The sequence below is a fragment of the Pagrus major genome, chromosome 6 (genome assembly GCF_040436345.1).
Source record: "Pagrus major chromosome 6, Pma_NU_1.0".
In the NCBI taxonomy this organism is placed as follows: domain Eukaryota; kingdom Metazoa; phylum Chordata; class Actinopteri; order Spariformes; family Sparidae; genus Pagrus; species Pagrus major.
This window is the reverse complement of record NC_133220.1, coordinates 14,116,295-14,140,008: the sequence shown is the minus strand read 5'-3', so window position 1 is coordinate 14,140,008 and position 23,714 is coordinate 14,116,295. Positions and strand designations below refer to the sequence as shown.

Below are 23,714 nucleotides of genomic sequence, written 5' to 3'. Positions count from 1 at the left end.
TCTGCAGCACTATGACGAATGAATGAATGAGTGAATGCAAATTTGTTTCGGACATGTGAAGGCAAAACAAAACAAAAAGTTAGATTAGTTCGACAAATAAGCATAATAAGATGAAAAGCATGTTACAAAGTATATTCCATTAACAAGCATTGACATGCCCAAAAAGGAGGAGGAAAAAGTATACACTTATTTAACCCTACTCCTTCTCCACAACTCAGTAATTAATCATAATCAATTTACTTCCATTCCTGAACCTGTGTACCTTTGTACGCTCCCATCTAACTATTTACAATTCGATATACTACATGTACAATTGATAAACACATATATAAATATATTTACAGAGACACCCATATATGCATGTATACATATGTGCTGTACACATGTACATCTATGTACATACATACACACAAATATACATACATAGCTTATAATATAATATACATAATATATATACATTGACCAAATGTCTATATCTTATTATAAAAGTTATTACCGCAAATGTACATTTCATAACTTATTCATATTTTATACACACAAACACATGCATACATCTATGAAAACACCTAGCGATTTTTTTCATCCCTGTATCTTTGTATCATCCCTGTCTATGTTGGATTAATTGTGCAGGCCTAATCGGAACAGACAGGGTCTCCTATTTACTCACTACACTGTATTGTCTATATGTAAGCAGTGCAGTAGCTCCAACTACTCCAACTGTACAGTACAATAGCTCCAACAATGTTCACATCTGTGCTCTGTTTTAATCCAGATTAATCCTGCATACTATTAATATCTGTGCAATGATTTGTGACTTCACTGTATTGTATAATGCATCTGTTCATCACTTCAGACAACAGAAATTGAGAAGATCATAAACGTCATTGTCAGAAAGGGCTGAAACACCACTTACATTTGATACCTGGCCACTAGCACATCAACAATTAATCAGTTATTATTGATTAGTTGTCAATGATTAAATTGTTGGGCAAATATTTGTATTATTCATTTATTTTTAAGGTTGAAAATCTTTGATTCCAGCTTCCTGAATAAGAATATATTCTGCTTTCTTTTCTCCCCCACGACATCTAACTGAACAAGACATTTGTTGGAAACTCTGATCGACATTTGTCCCCATTTTCTGACTTGTTAACGATGAAACAACTAATTGATTAATCAAGACAATAATTGACAGATTAATCGACAATGAAAATAATCATATGTTGCAGTCCCGCTGGCCACGCTGCTTCATGCATTGCCACATAACTTAAAATTAAACCAAGTTTGCATTAGAGCTGAAACTATTAATCAACAGAAATATCAGCAACTATTATCATCTTTCAAGCAGAAGTAATGAAAAAATGTGGCACATGCTCCGATTTCAGCTCTGCTTTTCTTTATTAATAATGTAAACTGGATATCTTTGGGTTTTGGACTCTTGGTTGGACAAAAAAAAGACTTTTGAAGGCGTCACTTTTGGCTCATGTGACGGACATTCTTTCACTGTCTTTGACATTTTGTAGATTCAGAGATTTGTCCAATAATTATTGTGAAAATAATCGTTGCAGCTCTAGTCTAAATACACATATCCAGTAACTTCAAGAATAAATTGAAGGAAAGTTGTTCTTGGAAAACCACATGCACCAAATAGACCTGAAGGCATCGTGGGTAAACACTTCTCTCATATCTGACACATCCTAACCCCTTATTGTTATTAGTGTAATGTTACTTTATTGAGCAAATAACCCCTTTAACCCCGTGAAGGCATGTGTCTGCGTGTGCGCCCCTTCTCTACAGTGTTTGCCTTGGGAGGTTTCACTTCTCTTCCTTGTGCCCCAACAGTATCGTGCTCACTTCAGCTGCACAGGGCTGAAAGTGGGTCTTTGACTTGCCTGATAGCTTTTGACAGCTCACTCTCATCCCTGGTGGATCAATGGAGCTCAGCGCTCTTCATTAGAAACATCAATGTACCGCACATTCCCACAGGCTCAGCAACAAACCCATGAGCCCAGGCAGAGAGTGAAGGTTTATTTTGTTATTCTGGAAAGATTATTCCTGACTTTTTATTTTCTTCAGTTGAAATATATTGTGTGAGTATGGTTGGAGAGGAATACCTCGTTTGTTTGCCAAAGACTGATACTTAACCTGTGGATATTAGCTACAACATCACCTTCTGTGTGATTAAAGCATGATTATTGTTTATTTACGTTTGTATCACAAATAAATTAAACACTTCTTATTCTGTTTGACTGCTGCTGACAAAAATCAATGCACTGCAAAATCCATAACTAGGCAACTTCATATTCTTAAAGTATGTTTCAGTCTTGAAAAAGCTAAATAAATCGATGTGGCTGGGCATCTCTACAGCGCTCCGAGGCAGTTTTACCTCTTTTGAGTGCAGCAAGAAGGACAAAAATCTAACAATATTGAATCATTCCTAAAATGTTTTCAACTTACCAGACTTACTTTTTCCATCACCTGCCTTTTATGGTCGTTATTTACCAACATTCAACTGTCTTTCTCCAGAATTGCCTTCCGTACCTTCCATGGTGACTAAAACATTCAAACCCTTCCAAGACCATTTAGTAGATAAATCTGGACTCTGGGAAATCATTGCGATAAATTTCACCTTTTTCTGGCGCTATTTAGTAAACGATTAATCAATTATTTGGAAAAGTAACTGACAAATGAATCAATAACAGAAATAATTGTTAATTGCAGCCCCGTTTCTTTTGTTGGAATATTAATACAAATAACGAGGAGCACAGAAATGTATGTTTTAAACCTCAGTAGTATTTCAAAAGTGATATTGTAAGTTGACACAGATATTTTATGCTGTATTTCTCACACATAAGAAAAAAACATTTTTCATAAGCTGATTTCTCTTGCTGAATTAAGCTTATTATGATTTAACTACATGTATACCAGCAGTGTGTTTTTCACCTTCAATTTTTTCACATGAAATAGCATGAGCTAATTAAAAATGTGTTGCTTGAATTAATTCTTTTCAAGTGTTTAAAATGGCCCCTGAGGAATCCTGCACCACTTTGCCTAACTGGTCCGTCTGGTTGTTGTTTGTAATGAACTGGGGGGAAATGAGAAGTTGAATATTATACTCCGTGAAGAAGTTTGCTATGTGTCGATGCAGGCTGCAGGGTTCATTGTAAACACGAGCGTTGCGTCAGCATACGCTTGAAATGATGGCATCACACATATGAGACGTTGTTATGTGCAACAAGAAACAAATAGCACACATGCTGGAGACACTGGAGATGGTAGTTGGTCACTGAGGTTGTTGTCATGATGATAGTAGAGAGCATGAGCCAATGGCTGCTTTACTGTCATCATCCGCTTTTTGATTGGCTCTCTGACAATTTACACAGCTAATCACTGAAGGAATCCAGCCCACCTGTTTAGTCATACATACACACACACAGACGTGCGTTCATACGCACGTCCGTGCAGGCAGCCAGCCGCCACAGTGGGAAACATAGTGTGTGTTTCAGTGTCTCTCTCTGGTCTGATCATCAATAATTCATGGCCATGGGAGGATGAAAGGCTGTTTTGGCTTGAGGCATGTGTCTCATATGGAGAGAGAGACATCAGCACTAGTAGTTTTCACTGTTCACCCATAGACAAAGTGAACGCTCCTTCACATGGCTGTCCTCAGTAGAACTGCAAGCTGAGAGTGGACTGATTTCAGGCTAATTCTTGAAGGCTAGTTGATATCAGGAGAGTGATTTGTATTTCTTTATTTAGGTTTTGTGGAGTTTTTTTGTTGTCTGACTTAGAGCCTGACCGATGTTTGATTTTTGTGGTTGATACTGATACAGATATTGGGGAGTAAACAACTCCGATGTCAATATATCGGCCGATCTACACACATTTGTTTTTAATCAGACACTTGTGACAAAGTTATGTAACAGAGGCCGGATAACAGTGAACTTCAAGAGGAAGTTAATGATTATAAATTACCCCAAACGTCTTTTTCTGCATTAAAATCTCTAAATCTCACATCGGCGCATATCAAACAACATATATAGCATGCCAATGCGATATATCCGTGATATTGGCCAAGAACATCAGCCACCCAATATATGTGTTGGGCTCTAGTCTGACTGAGGATCTAAAGATGGAGTATGTTGTACATATTGTAACGATGTCATTTTGAGGTATATAAAACTTTGGCGCTGTTCAAACATAAGTAAAAACAGAATGTAATAATTCGTAGACAAACTGTGTTTACCAACAATGGTTTTACAGTGTTCCCGAGCCCATGTAGTAAAATCCTTTATTTTACACTTACACTGAAGGGCATAAACTGTGGGAGGCCCTCACTTTCAGTGATGCTGAGCATGAACAGGGACATTGAGCAAACAAACAAAACAAATCTGGGCTGAAGAAAATTTTAAGTTCTAGCTGCCACATTCACACTAAGGTTGTTGATTTCTAAAAGTAAGTATTAAATGTTAAAGGTCTTGAGTCGTCAAAGTTTAAGCTCACACTTTGTGATCATTTAATCTGTTTCAGGCGTAGTTTAAGTAAAGTCTTGTAACTCCTGGTTTGGTTTAGCATTGATTTTTAGGAGAATTTCAAAGCGCTCCTGCGCTTATTCTAAGATGAACTGCTGGGTTACAACTCCTTTTACCCATAATGTATGATGCATGATGCAACGTTTCACCTCACGCAGCCTGACTTCAAGCTAGGACTCGAACAGTTGAGCAGACGAACCACTGAATGCTTGTTTGCACAAAATACAACAGAGACCGTGCACAGGCAGCACAGGCTCGTGTCACGTAGCAGCTGTTTGGCTGACACAGATATTAAATCAGCAGGCCTGTAAACTTTAAGTGTCACACTTTTTACTTATTTTTCGTGTTGGGTAAAGTTACTGAACAGTGCGCATCCTGTGGAGCAACTTGTTCTTATTTCTCTTTTTCCTGCGAAGCCCTTGGTTATAGACATTCATATGTAAATACAGTACAGTCTACGTGCAAATGAGCGTGTGTGTGTGTTTGCTGTGTGTATACGGATGTGGGAGTGCACGCAAAAACCCTTTGAAGTTCCTCATTCACTCTATACTCCTCTTCCCCATGTCTCATCTCTCTTTGAAGACCATGTAGCCATGATTATTAAAGCCGCCCTCTTTCAACTTCAAACGTATGGAATGAATATGGATATGATATGACACCAAACTTTCCCTCAACACCCCTCACTCCTCTCCTGTCCTGCCGTGTGCTGAAGTTTGATAGACTCTGCGATCTTCAACCATCTCTGTTGGAGATGAACTTGTCATTTAGCGGCTTGTCTTGCAACATTGCAGCTTCTTGCTGTTCTTCTCTGGCATCAACTGAGGTGCTTGTGGTCCTGAAGCAGCTCTGGAATTGCTCTCAAACATTATGTGCTGGTTTCGTCCCTCCACCATATAATTTATTAGATGGTAATTTGCATTTATTGTCTCTCTCTCTGCCCTCCAGCTTCAGGGTGTTTCCAACGGTGTCATGGTAACATATCCTCAGATGGTTTTGCGCGCATGACATAGCCAATTAACTACATATTGTTTGTACCACTTTTTCCAGTGTGCCCCATATGTTTTTATACCTCCCACAGATCTCAGTGTGCCCTTGAATAACACAAACAAAGAGAGTTGCTTGCAACCGTGCTGCCATGTCACTATAATGCTCCTTTGACAAAAAGATTTAAGTCTCCTTGACCTGGAAAAAAACTGTTGGATGTTTGGCCTTCACTGTGCAGCGCTGTCAGAGAGACTGAAGGATGAGGGTTCCCTGTTCTTAACTCAAATCTAAAAATAGAAAATGTGCACGTAGACAGGCGCAATTTTGTGTGTGATGAGAAAACTTGAAACCTCCAGCACACAAACAAATGATAATTAGCTTTTAAGTAAAGTAGGAGGCACCATGTGTACAGCGGTTAAACACATCATTATTCAGAAGCAGAATATTTAAACATGTCTGAAGAGGTTCTCTAAGCTTTTAAGCAGCTAAATGTTCACTGTGAGGGATTATCGATCACAAGCAAGCATCAGGTTGATTTTTGTTTCATTGTGGCACAACCCCATCACCAGAGTAATTGTTGACAATGTACGTTTCTTCAAACCAAAGATATGTTGTTGTGATTATGCTCTTGGTTAGAGTTAGGAAAAGATCATGGGCTTAAAATACCTGCTTTGCTCACCACAAACACGGCACGAGATTTTTGAGGTCTTGTACAAATCACTCAAAGAGTTTCGTTGCCACAAACACAGATTGAAATTGTCTCGAGGTCTCCTTTAAAAAATATCCAGTGGTTTCACACTTGTAAATGAGGAAATGTAATCTCGTCCTGCAGAGAGTGACCTGCCAGCCTTGTTGCCTGTAACTCCACCACCATCCCGTCCACCTCCTGATATGAATGTCAGGTCATATACGTGTACAGTAATGTCGATATGATATGACAGCTGTCATAGAAATGGCACGTATGAGACTTACAAACGTGAACGTAGGTATTAGTGGTTTGCAGAAACATAAACTGTCAACTGGGCTACGTAGCAAGAGGTGAACTGCATGCAGTTGGGAAGTGAATCTAAAAATTGATGTATGCTTTGGAAAATAGTGACTAAAACATTCAAACCCACCAGGAGGGAATATAATCCCTGAGGCGTTTAATCCAATGGCCTCAGGATTGTTGATTCGACTAAAAACGTCAAATGCGTTTGCTTTTACAACACACCCTTGAAACTGATAAGTCTGTCTGGTTTGTTAAACATATTGTATTTAAACTTCGCCAGCAGGGATGTAGGGTTATTTGTTTAAGTACCGGAGTGCCCCTGAGACTGACATGCACGCACACGGTTATAATAACTTTGACCTTTTTAACTATTCCAAAAAATGAAAGGATGTTTTGCTGCCTTCATCCTTACAAGTTAGTAACTTACCAGCGAGCTAAAAACATTCATTTACAAAGACTACGGTCATGCGTAGGCCTGCTAGAAGGAGCAGCATTAAAAAGAAATTAGAAAAATCTTGTTATTAAAAACACGAGACTGACTTCTCTCTCATGCATTCATGATTTATTTATGCCCTGATATGATCCTTCCTATGACAGCCCATTTCCGCCAGTTAAAACCAAAACTTTATGAAAACTGAGCCTTGATAAAAAATAAAATATATAGGCTATGTATTCCCATGGTAAAGCATAATAATGAGTTTAAATGAGATTAAAGGTAGAAATTATGAGATAAAAAACTCATAATTATGAGTCAAAAAGTCAAAATTATGAGTTTAATGTTGACATTTTATCTCATAATTTTGACTTTTTAATCTCATAATTTCTACCTTTTATCCCATGATTATGGCCTCTTCTCTCATAATAATGACTTAACATGGGAAAATTTTTTCATCAAGCTTAGTTTTCATCTTATCCTTTTCTTCAACTGGTGGAAATGGGCTTCCATATTTAACACTGTGAAGCCTGGCTGCAGCAGGTAGGCTGATTGTTTATTCAAAGCTGCTGCTGTGCACTGTAACTTTAGTCGTAATGTTTTTCCCACTGTGAATATTTTTGCCACTGAGAAAGTCAGAGCAGAAACTCCTAATTGACTTTGTGCAAAGCCTGGACATGTCATATTTTAAATGAATACAGGCTAATAGTTTGTTGGCTCAGGTCCTAAACGCAGTTGCTGCTTCTGTCCCTGTGCTGTAACTCTTAGTTACTTGTTTTGAATGTGTAGATGGGTGAAATGCAGCCCCTCACCCCTCGCACACAGAGTTAATGACAGGATGATACTGTACGTGCGCAGCTTGTTACATATACGTCACATAATGTAACGAGTCGTGCGTGCAGAGCTGTTCAGCTTTGCTGACGAGAAGATGCCAACCTTTGTTCAAAACATGACAAACAACTAAGCAATTCATCACTTTAACATTCAACCAGATTATGCAAACTGTGCATATTTTATTTCCTCTCTTGGAGAAAAAAAGTGGCAGAGCAAATCCTGAGATGATCTGGATGAACATAATGTCCTCTGCTTCACTGCTGACATCCATTTGGTCTACGTGCTCAACTGTGTGGTGGATCTCTGATGTCCAGTGACACTGTTGACCAGTCTGCTCTGTGTATGGATCAATAACTCAATCAATTAACTGGGCTGCTGGTTGCTTTTGTTTGGTTCTCTCTCCGTCTGTTTCTCCCATGATCCTCTCTCAAGTTCAAATATGGTTTATTTGCATGAATGGTTAATGGCCAGCTGATGCTCTCTCTGTCACTTGCCCTGTTTTTATCTCTCAGGCAAAACGCTGGCTAAATCGGGGAAGGAAGGGTCAGCAGGGGTTCAATGAGTGGAGGCAGGATCACTTTGGTGCATTGGATTAACTGTGTGTGCATGAGAGCGATTCTGCAGGAGGGAGCTCCTAGCTTTTGTCAATTTTAGCGGTTTGCTGCCTCACCTTTGTGTTTGCTCTTTAATCTTTGTCAGGCCGGAAGCCACAACTCTTCTGGTGGGCACACATTTCCCATGTACATTTTTTTTTACTTTTAAGGTTTATTGTCGGCGTTGCACGGATGGACCTGTCTGCAGAGTGAGCTGGTGGTGACCTTGTTGACACAGAGACGCTCTCACTTCAGGACCATGGTGAGTCGCCCTTGTTCCCTCGCCGTCTCTTTCGCATGCATGCACAAATTGGGCACTCTCCGTGTCTTCGGCTCGGTCCGACTTGCGTGCACACTCAGTCTGAGCTGCAGTGAAAGCACTCAGGCAAAGGCAAACAGTTAAATACCACTCGGCTTTTCCTCCTCCTGTGTTTTTGAATGTTTGCTCTCATTTTTCCATCCATGTTTTCCCTCATTCCTTCCCTCCGTGTTTTCTCCTTCATCACTCCATTTGTGTTGTTGATACCACACCATAAGCCCTGTGCCCTCAGCCCCTGGCACAAACTGTGATTGCCTCTCAACAGCCGTTACAGGGTGCCTGTGTCTGTCTCTGACACCATATGGGCCTCTCTGTATGTTTGTATTTGTGACGCCAGTGCCCTCTCCACTTCCATCTGACCTGCAAATAGAAACACAGTCTGGCCTCATTTTCCCTAATTTTTCCCTTCTATAGATCCTTTGTTGTTAAGATTGTAATTTGTTCTTTTAAATTTTTAGCCATTGGTGTTGAAATCAGGTTTACTCTCAGCAAAATTATGGTATTTTAATAGTTTATTAGCACATTTATTTTTAGCCTTTTTAGGTTTCTGGTGTGAGTCAATCAAGCAAAGAAAGGCCAACCGCATTCCTGACTTCCCCTGTCTTTCTTCCCTTTGGGAGCATTGTTACTGTAAAGTGCCTTAAATCTGAATAATACCACCAGGGACTTAAACTCTGCTATTATAGCCTAATGAGCACAGGACCTGATAAAACCTCCTGTGCCTGTGTAACACATTTTTACCTGTACTGATGAGTGAATTAAGGTGTGCAGCAACTGTGTCTATTTTAGCCATAACGCAATAAATGTTAAAGGGACAGTTCACCCTAAAAAGCAAAAACACACAAAAAACCCCACATTTTTCCTCTTTCCTGCTGTGCTTTTATCCATCTAGATTGTTTTCGTTTGATTTGCCACGTTTTAGATGTCAGCCGTAGAGATGGCTGCCTTCTCTTAGGGATGCTTGATATGGATACTTTTCAGCCGATAATTACCTGCTTCTAGATAACCAATAATTTTACATCTTTTCATTTTCAAAACGTTTCTTACCTGTAGTGTTTGCATACCTAAGGATAAGAAGGACAAAGATGTTGTGAGCAAAAATGGATGATTTAATATTCCATAGCTCTAATAAGATTAAGGATCTTCCCTCCTCTCCAATCTTTTGTTGAACATGTATTGTGCTCATGTATTGTGCTCTGCGCTTGTTCTTCTTCTCCTCCATCTTCTCTTGTGTTTTTTGGCAGATTGCAGACCATCTGTAAAGATGCATACCACTACCTACTATATAAGAGTGTGTAGTATTGTGAATTATTTAAATATTTAAATATATTGATGCATATTGATACTGAATCTTTGAAATGGAAGAATGAAAGAAAGAAAGTAGTTCCTACATGAAACAGCTCACAACAAGGTCTGTGAACTATCTTGAGTAAGCAGGTCATGATTTCTGGAAAGAGACATTGCTTTTGGGTTTTTCAAATGTTTTTTTGTTGTTGCTTTAAGCACGACAAGCCGAGTGCCATCTAGTGCCTTCATATCATGAGAAGGCAGACATCTCTATAGTAGATATCTCCAAACTTGGCTGCTCACACCAAAATAATCTAGATGGATAAAGAGCACTACAGGTAAGAGGGAAAATATGTAGTTTTGATTTTAAGGTGCACTGGCCCTTTTTTTTTTATTTTTTTTTTTTTCAACTATCTTTTTATTGAAAACAAGATACAAAGAGACAGTAATATAGAAAGACAACATTTTTGATTTTTCTCAGAACACATATACAAACAAACACCCCCACCCAACCCACCCACCCCTGCAACATCCGGTGCATCCCATTTCAAGAGAATTAAATAAGTAAATAAATAAAGGTTATGATCTTAACAGGTAAAGGTATCATTCAACATATATGAAGAAATTAAGTTTAAGTATCAAGTTTGAGAATAAATGAGGAGGCTGTGTTTGCTGTGCAACATCATGCATCACCCTTCAGGATATAGTACCAGTGGATTCATGAGTTATCAGGGAGAGTTTTAAGTTTGTTTATGAAAGACATTACTGGGCTCCAGGTGGAATAAAATGAGTTTTTCGACCCTCTAAGTGTGTATTTGATCTTTTCAAGACTTAAATGGAGCATAAGGTCACTCATCCATAAGGAGGTGCTGGGTGGTTTGGGGGATTTCCAGGGTGCACTGGCCCTTTAAGTTAGGTAAAACCCCTCACTAACTGTTTTTTCCATCTCTTTTTAATAGTTGTTTTGAGCAGTGAAGAGAGACAGGAAAAGACAAACACGTGTGTAGCAGTATCAAAAGACCTCTTCCTGTGTGTGCAGGCTTGATAAAAATCGTAGACAGGTTGTATGAATTGGGCACTGCTGAATGTTTTGGCCTTTCATTAAACTCAGTATGTGATGTAATTCCTCCCTGCCCATCTAAAATGTCAATTACACTTTGCTGAATCCATGCAACAGGGTTTTCAAAAACAACTACGACTCCCTGCTTCAAGGCTCAGCTTGGCACTAATTAATGCTACTCACACAGCTGCCCAGTAGTCAGAGCAACTCAGCATCACTTGCTGTATTTAAGTGCTGCACAGCACAGTATGGGCTGTCAGCACCTACAGGCTGTAACTAAACAACCGAAGAAGTTTCACAACAGAAAAACAAATGGTAAGATAGAGAGGATATGACCCAAACTGTGGTTGAACCTTGATGTGTCTTTGCAGTTTCCTGTTTGCTCACTCGCCTTGTACCTCTGACTTTTGCCGTCGTCTGCGTGTGAAGACAAAGAGTTGGGGCATTTCCAAAAATGAAGAAGGCTTGCTGCACACCAAAAGACCGACTTAAAACTTCTTCACATTTATTTAATCATGTTTTCTGGTACAAAAGGTGACTTATGGGTAACTTTTGGAAAAAAAACATTTTGCTTCTTACAAATTGAAAGCAGAAGTTACAAAGTCTCACTTTAAAGATATTAATTACATTTCCGCAATAAAATGTATAAAAATAAATGTAATGTGAATAAAACTTCACCTCATCCATGAACATTTCTGCCTGGTCAGATAGATAGTCTTCATTGTTTATCATGATCCGTTGCTCACGTCTTTTGTTTTGTTTTGACTGGGAGACCCCTCGCAGTAGAAATTGCATACAGTGAATCAAGGAATTGAAATAAATACACTTCTGTGGAAAGAATTTCTGATTTGCTCATTAATTATGGAACCCAGTTCCCTTTTTGTTTTTTACTTTTCGGGATATTTGTCCTACTTATAATAGAGTAGAAGTACAGGTTATGGCTATGACTTCTGTAGCAACTCTTGTCACATTCACCCATTAACACACTGATGGCAGAGGCTGCCATGCAAGGTGCCAATCCAGCAATCAAGGGTTCAGTATCTTGCTCAAGGATACTTCAATGTGCAGCCGGGAGAGCCGAGGAATTGAAACAGTGACCTTGCGATTACTGGGCAACCAGCTCTACCTCCTTACCTCCGCCAACTGTTTGGATAATTGATGAATAGGTTTGAGTTATATTTAAAATTTCAAACTTATATGGTTTCGAATTTTAAATGTGAATATTTTCTGGTTTCTTTACTCCTCTATGACAGTAAACTAAACATGTTTGGGTTGTGGACAAAATACGCCATTTGAGCACGACCTCTTGGGCTTTGGGAAACGCTGATTGACATTTTATTCTTGAAAATAATCAACAAATTAAAAAGAAAATAATTTGTTGTCGCCCTAGATGCCGTTACCTCACAACCTAAGCCAGTTGGGTCCACTCGTGTAATATGAGTGAAGAGATCTCAGCTGTTGTCAGTCTAGTTACCTAATGTGTAATGGCATTTATTCTGATTCATTCATGCCTTGAAAATGCTCCTCTGTGAGCTTCCTGCCAGCGTTAGCTACCTAGCTGGCCATACAGGCAGGGAGGCAGTCCCTCTGCCCATATGCTGGTCCGGAGGGATTTTACTGTAATTCTCTGTAGCAGTGGGGGTCAACGATTCATTCCTGTGCTTTAATAACAGTAGGATTATCAAGGTTCAGCCAGCTAACCCCCATCCTCACTTTCATCGCCTTCACATGGCTCACAGCTCTATCCAGCGTCATCCATTCCTTCATGTATCGCTTTTTCTCCTTTTTTTCAAATTAGTCCTGACTCTCTGCTCTTTTTGCACTCTTTTTTGGTGTATACCTTTTGTTATTTTTTGATTTGTCTTGCCAGTAACAAACACGTCTCTGTTAATTTTCTCTCCTGTTTGCTGCCTCTCCTGTTCTCACCCAGACTGAGATGGGTTGGGCCTGACTGTGACTGAAGCCCTGTTGCTAGGTGCCTAGGGATGTTCCCTTTTCTATGTGTGTGTGCATGTGCATGTGTGGGTGGGTGTGTGCATGTAATGTGTGAGGCTGTATTGCTATGTGTCTGGCAGAAAGTTAGATGTGCGCTTATGTAAGCGGGTCTTGGCTGGGTAGAGCAGGGGTTTAGCTTGGGGATGCTGGCTCAGGTGGAGAGACGGAGACAGATGCTATTTTGGGTATACTGCGCTCCTCGCATCCTCCAAACGCATGAGTTATTCACTCACACGTGTCTCTGAGTTCTGCCAGCATGAAAGGACAATAGAAAAAGTGGTGTACTGTGGTGGTGTACAAATATCTGCAGGGACATTTTATCCTCATCCGTGTCAGTCGAGTGGATTTAAAAAAAAATTGAGTCATTTACAATAGGGGTTGACAGACATGGCTTTTTCAGGGCTGATACCGATATCTATTATTAGAAATTCAAGGAGACTGAAAAGTGATATTTGAGGTCTATATTCATTTGCAGTAAAAATGACACACTTTGTGTCAAAATTTGAACAACCAGTGATGAAATAAAGTACAATTTTGAGGTATTTCCATTTTCTGCTACTTTATACTTCCTCTCCCCTACATTCATTTAATAAATTTAGTTACTGGTTCAGATTATTCAGTGTTTATAGGCTATTAATTGTGACGTCTTACCAATGAGATATTGTTGTGGGCAGGACATTGTGTAAGAGGATGTTGCATCAGAGCCAAAGTAGCACATTTTTAAATTAGTTTATTTTATTTGCATTCTGACAGAAAAATCATTGATAGCGATAAATGGAAAATGCTGAATGTCGGCCCAATAATTGGACAGGTATGATATCGTTTGTTGATGAGACTGTATATCATCTGAGACTTTGGATAAGGAGACTTATGCTTTATAAGGAGATAAGGAGATTTTCAAAATATTTATATATATTGTGTATCATGATAAAGCCTAAAAGTATTTTGCAATATTATTTTGAAGCCATATCACCCACACAGATTAATACTCACATATTTTAATTCATGGACTTAACAAAAATAAAAGAGAGAAGTTAATCAATAATAAAAAAATATTTGTTGCAGCTCTATTTCTGTCACATTAGGAAACTCTGTATAGAATAGTCTCATTGAGACATATAATATATATATTGTATATATACAGTCTGGAAAGACTCATACCTTGTACAAACTGAGCTATCACCTTGTACTAAAAAGGGACAAGGAAACAAAAAAGTGATTATGTCATTCATTATATTTTAACACTGTGGTTACAGCTGTATAGTTTTCCGCTAACAGCGTCTAAAACAACAGTCTAAAATGATATTCAGTTTGAAATGATGTGAAGTAGAGGAAGCAGATAGTTTAAAAAGTTGGAATCACCAAATGTTTGCATTTTGCTCAAAACAGACATTTCATGAAGGTAAATGATGCAGAGAAAAACTAAACTGGATAGTTTTCTAATGTTTCATACATGTTGGTGATTTTATCCAGATTAACCCAGACTTCTATTTTTAGCACTAAATGGATTCATCTTCTCTCTGAACCCTTTGAACCTGCACACAGCTGGGGGACATTTTGTCATTGTTCTCTGACAGCTTCAGTAATCTCCCTCTCTCTCTGTACCTGTGTGTTTCAGATCATGGCACTGGCCTGGCTCCAGTCTCACCTGCCCTGTGCTAACCCAACCACTATCACCAGTAACAACCATCCGCACTCTTCCAGTAAAGCTTGCTGAAGGACCGTGTCAAGAGCCATGTTGTCTGGGACTTGGCGTCGCTCTGTGGGGCACAACCAACAGCCTGCTGCGACACCTGTGGTGGCCTCCAGGGGGATGACAGTGTGTGGGGTCCCCAGCGGTACGGTGGTCCTCGAGGCCCAGTATGACTACAGCTACCGCGGGGCTGATGGACGGCAGGTCTGCATTAGGGAGGGCGAGCGGTTTATTCTCCTGAAGAAGACCAACAATGACTGGTGGCAGGTGAGAAAAGAAGTTTGTCTTGTGTCTGTGGAAGATTTTAAAGAAACGTCAACATCTGCATCATCTGCAGCTTTCTATTGACAAACAAGACCAAAATTATAATGCAATAATTCATCTTTCATACTTTTTGACTTCTCCTACCCTGTTTGTGGCTCTCTGACTCAAGCCCATGTGTTCTTAATGAAGACCACAAAACCAGTCACGAGTATGTACTTTCATCTGAACAAAAAGTAAATCCTTAAAATAGCTGGGCACTGTAGTTTTTAGCAAACAGGAATAAATAATGCATTTTCTTGGGACTATTTCAAGTTGCGGATTTAGTGCTTTAGCGAGTATTTAGGGCAGTAGGATGGTGCATGTTGGAAAGCCATAAGGTAAACTACAGTGTATGTGTTCATAAAGAAACATGTTAAGTAGTGCAACAATCTGGCTCACTGATTTTTATTTATTATCCTGGTCAGGGCTGCAACTGATCAGCAGCTGCTTCAGTTTTGAATTGCGTAGCAAAAGACATTTCCTGCAATGCAAACAAGACTTACCCACTCAAATATTGGCCTTTTGTCTTGGCTCAAAAACTGGCATGCACAGAAAAGCTTGGTCTCATCTTGAACTAATTCCATACCTGAAAGGTTACGATCCACTAAAGCTAAGCACGATACGAGATAAATAAATCACTGTTTTTCTTATTTTTGTCATCTTGACTGTAGCGTGATCAAGATCTCCACTCTACTGAGTGCACTCTTCTATTTTTTAACAGATTTTGGACGAAAATAGAGAGGAAGAAGCTTTATCAGGCTGTATCTACACAGGAAATAGTTCAAATCAATTTATTGTTGGCTTCAGCCATACGTGCCAACCTTGAGACTTAAAAAACAGGGTACTGTTTCCTGCATTCTGGTGGCATTATGCAACACCATTTTTATGTCAAATAACTATGTTAAACGTTATTTTACTTGTAATTCTCAGAAAACTAGAATAAATAGAGAATAATTTGCCCTCAAGTGTAAACTTGTGTAAATCTGTGGCATAAAGTAATATTTATCACTTTTCATTAATTCATTCATGTTTTACCCCTGCCGTTTAGAGTCTTTCCTCTCCACCACCATATGATTGTCAGCCTCTTGATGGGGATTGATGCGGTGCAACTCTCGAGAATGACAGAAAAACTGACGTGGCAGATTCCAGCCCCTTTCTTTTAAAACATTACGTAAGAAACAGGAATTCTTCTCTCCAGGGTGTCTGAAATGTCTTTTAATATTTCCTCTCCTCTCCATTTCTCTGTCCGTCTCTCACTTACTGAGGAGGACGAGGCGCAACAGTACAGCAGACTAAACGCTGTACAGAACCAGAAAAGGTTATGAAAACTGAAAGGGGAACAAGTGTGAAAAATTGTCCTTAATCGGGAGAAATACAGGAGATTTGTGACCCCAGCAGTAAAGTGGGTGAAGGCAATGAAAAATGGGAGTCTCACGGGAAAATCGAGAGGGTTGGCACGTGTGGTTTCAGCTCTTTTTATGGGATTTGTTTGATTAAAATCCGCTGTCGCACATTTTATTTCGTACCATAATTCAAATTGAGAAAATATTCAAAGATCAGATAATCAGATCGTAATGTCTGTTTTTGGTTATCCAGGAATTTAAATACCGGACAAGTGAAGGTGCTTCATGAAATAAATGCATTCAATTCAATTCAGTCTTGAGAAACACATTAGAAAAAGTGGCATGAGCAAGTCTTGTGGTAAAAAATATTAACTATGTATTTCGGAGGAGAAGTCGTGGGTTTGTCAGTGCATCTGTTTGATGACACAGGAACTGCAGCGTAATAAATTCCCACACAGTGTTCAGGTCTCAGCTGTGCTGGTTGACGCTCGGTTGAACTAAGTGGATCTATGTGGGAGAAAAAATAGCAAAAAGCACTCGGAAATCTGTTTGTTCTTTGACAGGTACGAAGGATCGGGGCGGCCAGCAAAACAAAGCCACTGTATGTCCCCGCCACGTATGTGACAGAGGTGCCCATTGCACCAGTGGCCTCGCCGCAGCGCCTGGTCATGTCTGCCTCGCTGAACACCAACCTCAGGACACTGCCAAGGGTGTCACTCTCTCCTAGCCCATCAGCCACAAGCTATCATGAACAGCGTCAAGGTAAAGCGTGAGAGGAAGACAGAGAGAAAATATCATGGAAAATGTGTGTTTTTATTCTAATTCTCTCTTAAAATTAATAATTGAAACTCAAATCAGCTTTCATTTTATCTTCCTCCCTCAGTAAACAAACCCATCTACCGCTCCATGGAAAACCTCAACTCCCACAGTGCCTTCCAGGGGCTGGACAACCACACCAACACAGGTGGAGGCCGCTTCCCCACCCTGCCCCTCTCTGGATTCACCTTCACCCCCGACTCTTCCACCTCCTCGTCAGGCCACCTCATGGTCCCTGGGTCCCCCGCCTCCTCCACGACCCAAACATTACCAAGGAACCCCAGGGTGGTCCCCATGATCACTCGGAGCCAGAGCTCCAGCAACCTGCCTGAAAACATGGTTGAGAACCCGTACGACGAGGTGGGTGGGGGATTCAGCAGTCGGGTCAACCACAGGATGCCCAAGAAGTCTTGCAGCCAGTGGGACATGGTGGGAGGTCCTGGCAAAAACAACCATCTGCAGGTAGGAAGACGCTTAAAACCTCAAACAGATGTTAGTTAAAACATCTGGTAAAGGAAATTCCTGCTCTGTATTTTTACACCTGGGTGTTATTCTCATCTTTCTGCCTAGTTTAATTTCACTTGGAGTGCTGTGTTTGTGAACTGTGTCCTGTTTTGAGATGATTGATGTTAAATTTATGTTTTTTGAAAAGCTGAAAGAGGCTCACGCTTCTTTCAAACCAGAATCAGTGTCCCCAACTCTCTACAACAAAGGTGGTGAATAAATAATATTAGACAAACATATGAAAATAACACCCAGGTGCACAATTTACCAATACCAATACCAGTTTCCCTTCAATTAAACTTGCTGTGTTGGATTAAAGCTTTGGCTCTTTGAAATTCATGCCTTTCACAAGTGGGCGACACAAAATGATTGACAGCAGACACATGAGTCACACATGACACCTGCAGCATCTCTTCCTCTGTGTAGAACACTTCCGCCTACAGAAAACAAACCTTTCAATCAAAACGTGGGAACAGAAAAACATCAAATTCTCACATCCAGCGACAGTCACACACTTGCATCAATCTCTGTCACATATCTCACTTTCCCGAAACATGAAGACAAAACTTTAAAAATGGTAAGTTATTAGACTAAGAACACAATTTTAGTACACTTTATCTTGATCGATACAGGACTGGTCCATTTCTTATATCTTTGGGCTATAAATAAAGCTTCTCCGTCTTACTCATGTATTTTATTACAATAAAATCTCAATACAACCATCTGTGAATAAGTACTTGATCACAGCTCTGATGAGGACGAGAATATTAAACCTGAAGGAGAAGAGGTGGAAGAGGAAGTGTCTGATATAGACGTCAACACTGTTTTGAAATATTAACAGTAGCGGGCTCCAGTAAAGTAAGGAACTAACTGAGCTTAAGTAAACATTTTTGCACAGAAAGTTCATGTGAAATTAGTTAAAGGCTAAATCCACCAAAAAGTGAAAATTCAGTCATCATAATCTACGTACCCACATGTTGATGTAAAGTTGGGTGACATTTTAATATTTTTTTAAAACAGAAAAGGCTCCAGACAGCTCATCCAGCGTAATCCAAGTGTCCAGACGCCCAGAGATCCAAAATTGATTTGAAAAGACATTATTTACACCCCTCTTTAAGCCAAAATCGTCACTGTAGCGACTAAGCTGGTGCACAAGCTCCATTGTGCGTCAGAGTGTAAGTCAATTTGGGATCTCTGGGCTTCCGGAGACTTGGATTATGCCTTATGAGATTCTGTAGTTTCTTTCAGTCCCTGTCAACTTCGGTTGTTAGGGACAATGATGCAACGCTGTTTTGCTGTGAAGCTCCTGAAATGTTTCGTGGACTACGAAACTTCACCCGACTTTCTATCGTCATGAGGCTGAGTAGATCGTGTACAGGAAAAGGTCAAGGCAACAAAACAGATCATCCCAACACTTGAAAAGGTTTTTTTAATCAAAACTGACAGCCTTAGTCAAGCCTTCTTTTGTTAAATAAGTTTTACCGGTTTAAAGGAATGGATAGTCTGACTCAGCGGATGAAAACTTTGTGTCTAAGCCTGCCATTGGCCGACTCTTTCAGGCACCATTCTCCTCCCTTCCACTATCTGCGGGAAACAGACACAACAACTCTGGGCTAGCAACCTTCACGCTCTAAACGGCAAATTAACTTGACCCTAACTCGGTTGCTACGCTAATGGTACAAATCTATACAAGCTCGCCGCCGTTACCTTTTCTCGTGCGGGGATTTAGCTATTTTAATGCCAGGACTCGCCTCCTCATGTGTAAATTTTCGCCCACGTCACAATTTTGCAGGGGCACCAGCGCTGCATGCTGAAAAGGAAGAAATACAAACAAGCCAGAGATTTTTTTTCCCCCTATAGCAGAATGATACCGGGTATAACCAGACCATTCTATGAGAAAGAGACCAAACCACAGTCTCAAGTGCAGATTCAGCTGTTACTTGATACTTTCTCTCATCCTAATTCGTGTTAAGAATAGTGAATGAATGAAAATAGGTCAAACAAATCCACCAAATGTTGCTGACGTTGAAGGAAGTGTGGAATTAGAGTAATTTTGATTTCCTCTCATTGGCAAAAACCTCTAATCTGATGGATTTACAGGTCATAGCTCCAACACAGATCGTGGTTTTTAGCCTTGTGACTGTGCGGGGTAAAACTGGAGAAACAAATTCTAACAGATGATAGATTACAGATGAACTATGGATCTTAATTATTAAGATTATTTTTGTTTACTTCCTTCAATCAGAGATGTTATAAGGAAGTAACAAAACCGATTAAAAGACTCTGGGAGATCCCTGCCATGACAGCAGAGGTTGTGTTTTATCTATGTCTGTTCTTGACCTTAATAATCCTCCGAGAGCAGCAATCAAGTTAGCATTGTCATGACGTCAGAGCCTCCCTGTATTACATCAGAGGGGATTACACAAGGCGTTGCGGTTGAGAGAAATCCTGAAGGTTATCTGTCCCTCAGCTGAGGGAAGCTCCCACAGCTCATCTCTCCACACGGAGCTCTGCTTCCAATGAGCCACGCGTGCACCGGTTACTTCCGACTTCGGTTAGCCGTGATCTCAGTGGAAATGACAGAGCTCTTTTTTTCTGTGTCTCGTTCTCTCTTCCTCCCTGTCTGCCTTTGTATCTGCCCCCCTCTCTCTCTCTTTCTCTCTGAGGACATTCTTCATTGGAGCCTTTAATACCGCTAAGCAGGATTATTGCAGCCACATTCAGGTCATAACTCCCTGTGTTTCATGCAGAAAACACTCTCTCGTCATACACTTTTGTCAGCCACACTGATGACGAATTTGAATTAAATGAGGGCGAAATTCCTTTTGAAGAGATAAGACTGACAGTTACTAAAAGGTTGTTCATTTGGCTCATTTGGTTAGTACACTAAATGGCCAAAAGTCTGTGGACACCTACACAATATGCCCACAAGTAATAGACATCCCAAAACAGTGCGGGCGCTAATATGCTGCAGCCTCCGCTCTTCTTTTCCACAATGTTTTCTAACCCGGCCGCAGGGGTTTGCTTCCATTTAGCCACAAGAGCAGCAGTGACATTGGCGCTGATGTTGAGCTGATGAAGCCTGACTCACGGGCAAATTTATCCTAAATTCCCCCTCCTGACTCGAGCTGGAGGGGAAATGTACTTTACTGCACGCTCAACATTACAGAGAGGAGAGGGGGAAAGAAGAGAGAGAAGCAGAGTCTCAGGTGAGTGCTGAATTCATTCATGCTGTCGAGTTTAGGGCTAACTTACAGTGAATCTGGCTGTCTGAGGCGGATGAATGAACATAAATGATCCTGCATCAAACTTGCTTCACTGGTGATGAACACACCTTTAAACAGCCGCCATTGCTGATAAAAATCTATGTGACGTGACTCAAATGCTCCCAGGACGTAATTGAAACCTGGCGTAAACTTCACTGGGTTTGAACTTCTATTTTTTATTCCTTTTACCGCTCTTAGTCTATTTATCTGTTTTGAATTCCTCTCATGTGATCTTGGTCAAGGGCAATGACTGGACATACAGACAAAAATAAACATAAACATGACAAGCAATCATCACACTGAACAAAATGCAGGTGTTTTACTGATTTTAGATGTGAAATGGATGTACAGTATAATCCTGAGCTCATACAGACAGACGCACACCACACCTGCAGCATCTCTTCTTCTGCCTTGACGGCAACCAAAGCTTTCAAGCAAAACGTGGTGACAGAAAAACGTATAAAGTTCTCAAGTCCAACTGCAGTCACACACATGCAACAATTTATTCTCTCACACATATCCCACTTTTCCCAACCACAGGGACCAAACGTTTACTGTTATTAGACTAAATATCTAGATCAATACAGGACTGGGCTGTTTTGTATGTATGTATTTTATGTATATAAATGAAGCTTCTCTGTCTTCCTCATGTATTTTGTGGTAGAGTCACAAATGCAACCAATGGTGAATAAGTACTTGATCACAGCTCTGAGGAGGATGAGAATATCAAACCTGAAGAGGAAGAGGTGGAGGAGGAAGCGTCTGAGATAGAAGTCAATACTGCTCACTGTCTTGAAATATTGATTAGCGGAGAGTTTCTCCACTAAAGTAAGAAAAAGTACTTTCATCTCACTAAGATATCTTATTCTGACTAACTTCTAACTTATCTTGTACATTTCTTTTGGAACAGAGCAAAAAGTTCATCTGAAATTAGTTAAAGGATAAGTCCACCCAAAATGTAAATTCAGTCATTAACTACTCACCGTCATGTTGATGGAACGTCTGGTGAAGTTTTGAGTCACAAAAGCAACCAAGTGTGAATAAGTACGTGATCATCGCCCTGATGAGAGTGAGGCTATCGAACAAGAAGAAGAAGAAGAGGTGGAAGAGGAAGTGTCTGAAATAGAAGTCAATACCGGTTAAGAACAAGATGTCATCTTTTCTTGGGAAAAATTATAAAAATGACTGCTGACGCACACACACACACACACACACTCACATACACAAAGGACAAAATGATTGTATTAATTTTTCCTCAAACAGGTGATGATGTCATTAATAAAGTGTTCATCACCATATTTGTTAATCTTGAACTACATTTACAAACAAGCTCCTCTCTTAGTGTTTTATGTTGTAGAGTGGCAACAATCATACATCGGGAAGTAAGTGTTGTGTTATGTAGGGACAAAAGTAAATGTTATACTGAAATTGAATTTGAGATGCGTGTGGTGATTCAGAGGTCTGAGGTCTCTATAGTTGTAATATACTGTAGCTTTATTGTGAAGTTTATTAAAAGACTTTTCTCTCAGCAGATATTCTGACTTGATGTTGAAAGAAAGGCATAATTACAAACATTAATGATGCCTCCGTCCTATTTGTGCAAGTATACACAGTAACAGAGCCCTCACTGTGGTGCATGTAAAGAGCGCAGCCATCGTGAATTCAGTTTTATTTCTTAATTTTTTCATTTAAATTACTTTTTTTTAATCTTGATTAGCAGTTTCAGTCCTCCTTACCTTGGAAATCAATACAAAATTCAAACCGTACACACACCCTAAAATCTGTAACTCTGCATACTGTCTTTTAGTTACAAATCAAGATGAGTTATTAGTTTTAAAATGGCATGAAAGTGTTTTATATATCATATATCTGATCTGCTGTAGCCTGATTTGACCCTGTTTAGAGACACTTGGTTTAGATTTAACCACTGAGGTTAACAGAAGAAAACAGTGGGACAGGAGGCTTCAGGTGAGCTGCAGACTCATCGCTGCCCCCTGGAGTAAACTACAATCACATCCCTTTTCACATGTGCCTCTCATGCACACACATACATTAATACACACCATGTTCCCACAGTCAGTATCTGAAACAGCGATGGGTTATGCAACAGGGATCAACCAGCTAGCCAGTCAATCAGTTAGTGAATGACGTCTCAGCCATATTTCGTGGAAAGATGATCTTCCATGCATATCTTTTCAATTAATTTCAATGGATTTGTCGATGTTCTCTCTTGTAGCTGTTGATTCAGTCCTCTCTCTCTCTGGGCGAGTGCACACGTTTCTATAAGCTCTGTCTTAATCCAAAGTCTGACGGGTTATTCTATGTTAAGAGGCGGTGGGATTTAGTTATTTCTCTTTGTGAATTCTTTGTACACTGAAATGATTGTTTTTGTTCAAAGTGCTGCCGTCTCTCACTGAACTTGTGGTATTAGCTCTGTGGCCTTATCCTGAACACACATTCCTGTTCACATAAGCTAAGCTTATTTAGACTGTATACTTTACAGTATCCATAAGCATACAACACCTACTGTACTACCCTTGATTTGGGTAAAGAAAAGCCCTGTGATGTTGCACAGAGCCACGTGGTAATATAAGCACACATACATTTGCATCCTAATGCACAAACAGAACAACAAACACACATCGTAGGTAATTAAAAGACAACGCTGGAGATATTCAATCATGGTCCAAATAAAAAAAAACAAATCCAACAATTTTTTTCAATGAATCAGTAGCGCCAGGATGCGCCATGAAGCTAATTT

At 39.9% G+C, this 23,714-nt stretch overlaps 1 protein-coding gene across 3 annotated transcripts in view; it reads left to right on the top strand.

The window, feature by feature from the left end:
- Positions 1–23,714, top strand: part of arhgap9 (Rho GTPase activating protein 9) — a 54,067-nt gene that overhangs the window by 2,583 nt on the left and 27,770 nt on the right. For all 3 annotated transcript variants that reach the window (XM_073468633.1, XM_073468634.1, XM_073468635.1), the window contains exons 2-5: positions 8,538–8,629; positions 14,647–14,988; positions 16,931–17,129; positions 17,251–17,645. In XM_073468633.1, coding sequence (XP_073324734.1) covers positions 14,764–14,988; positions 16,931–17,129; positions 17,251–17,645 — 819 coding nt within the window. In that variant the 5' untranslated portion in view covers positions 8,538–8,629; positions 14,647–14,763. The remainder of the gene's footprint in view (positions 1–8,537; positions 8,630–14,646; positions 14,989–16,930; positions 17,130–17,250; positions 17,646–23,714) is intronic.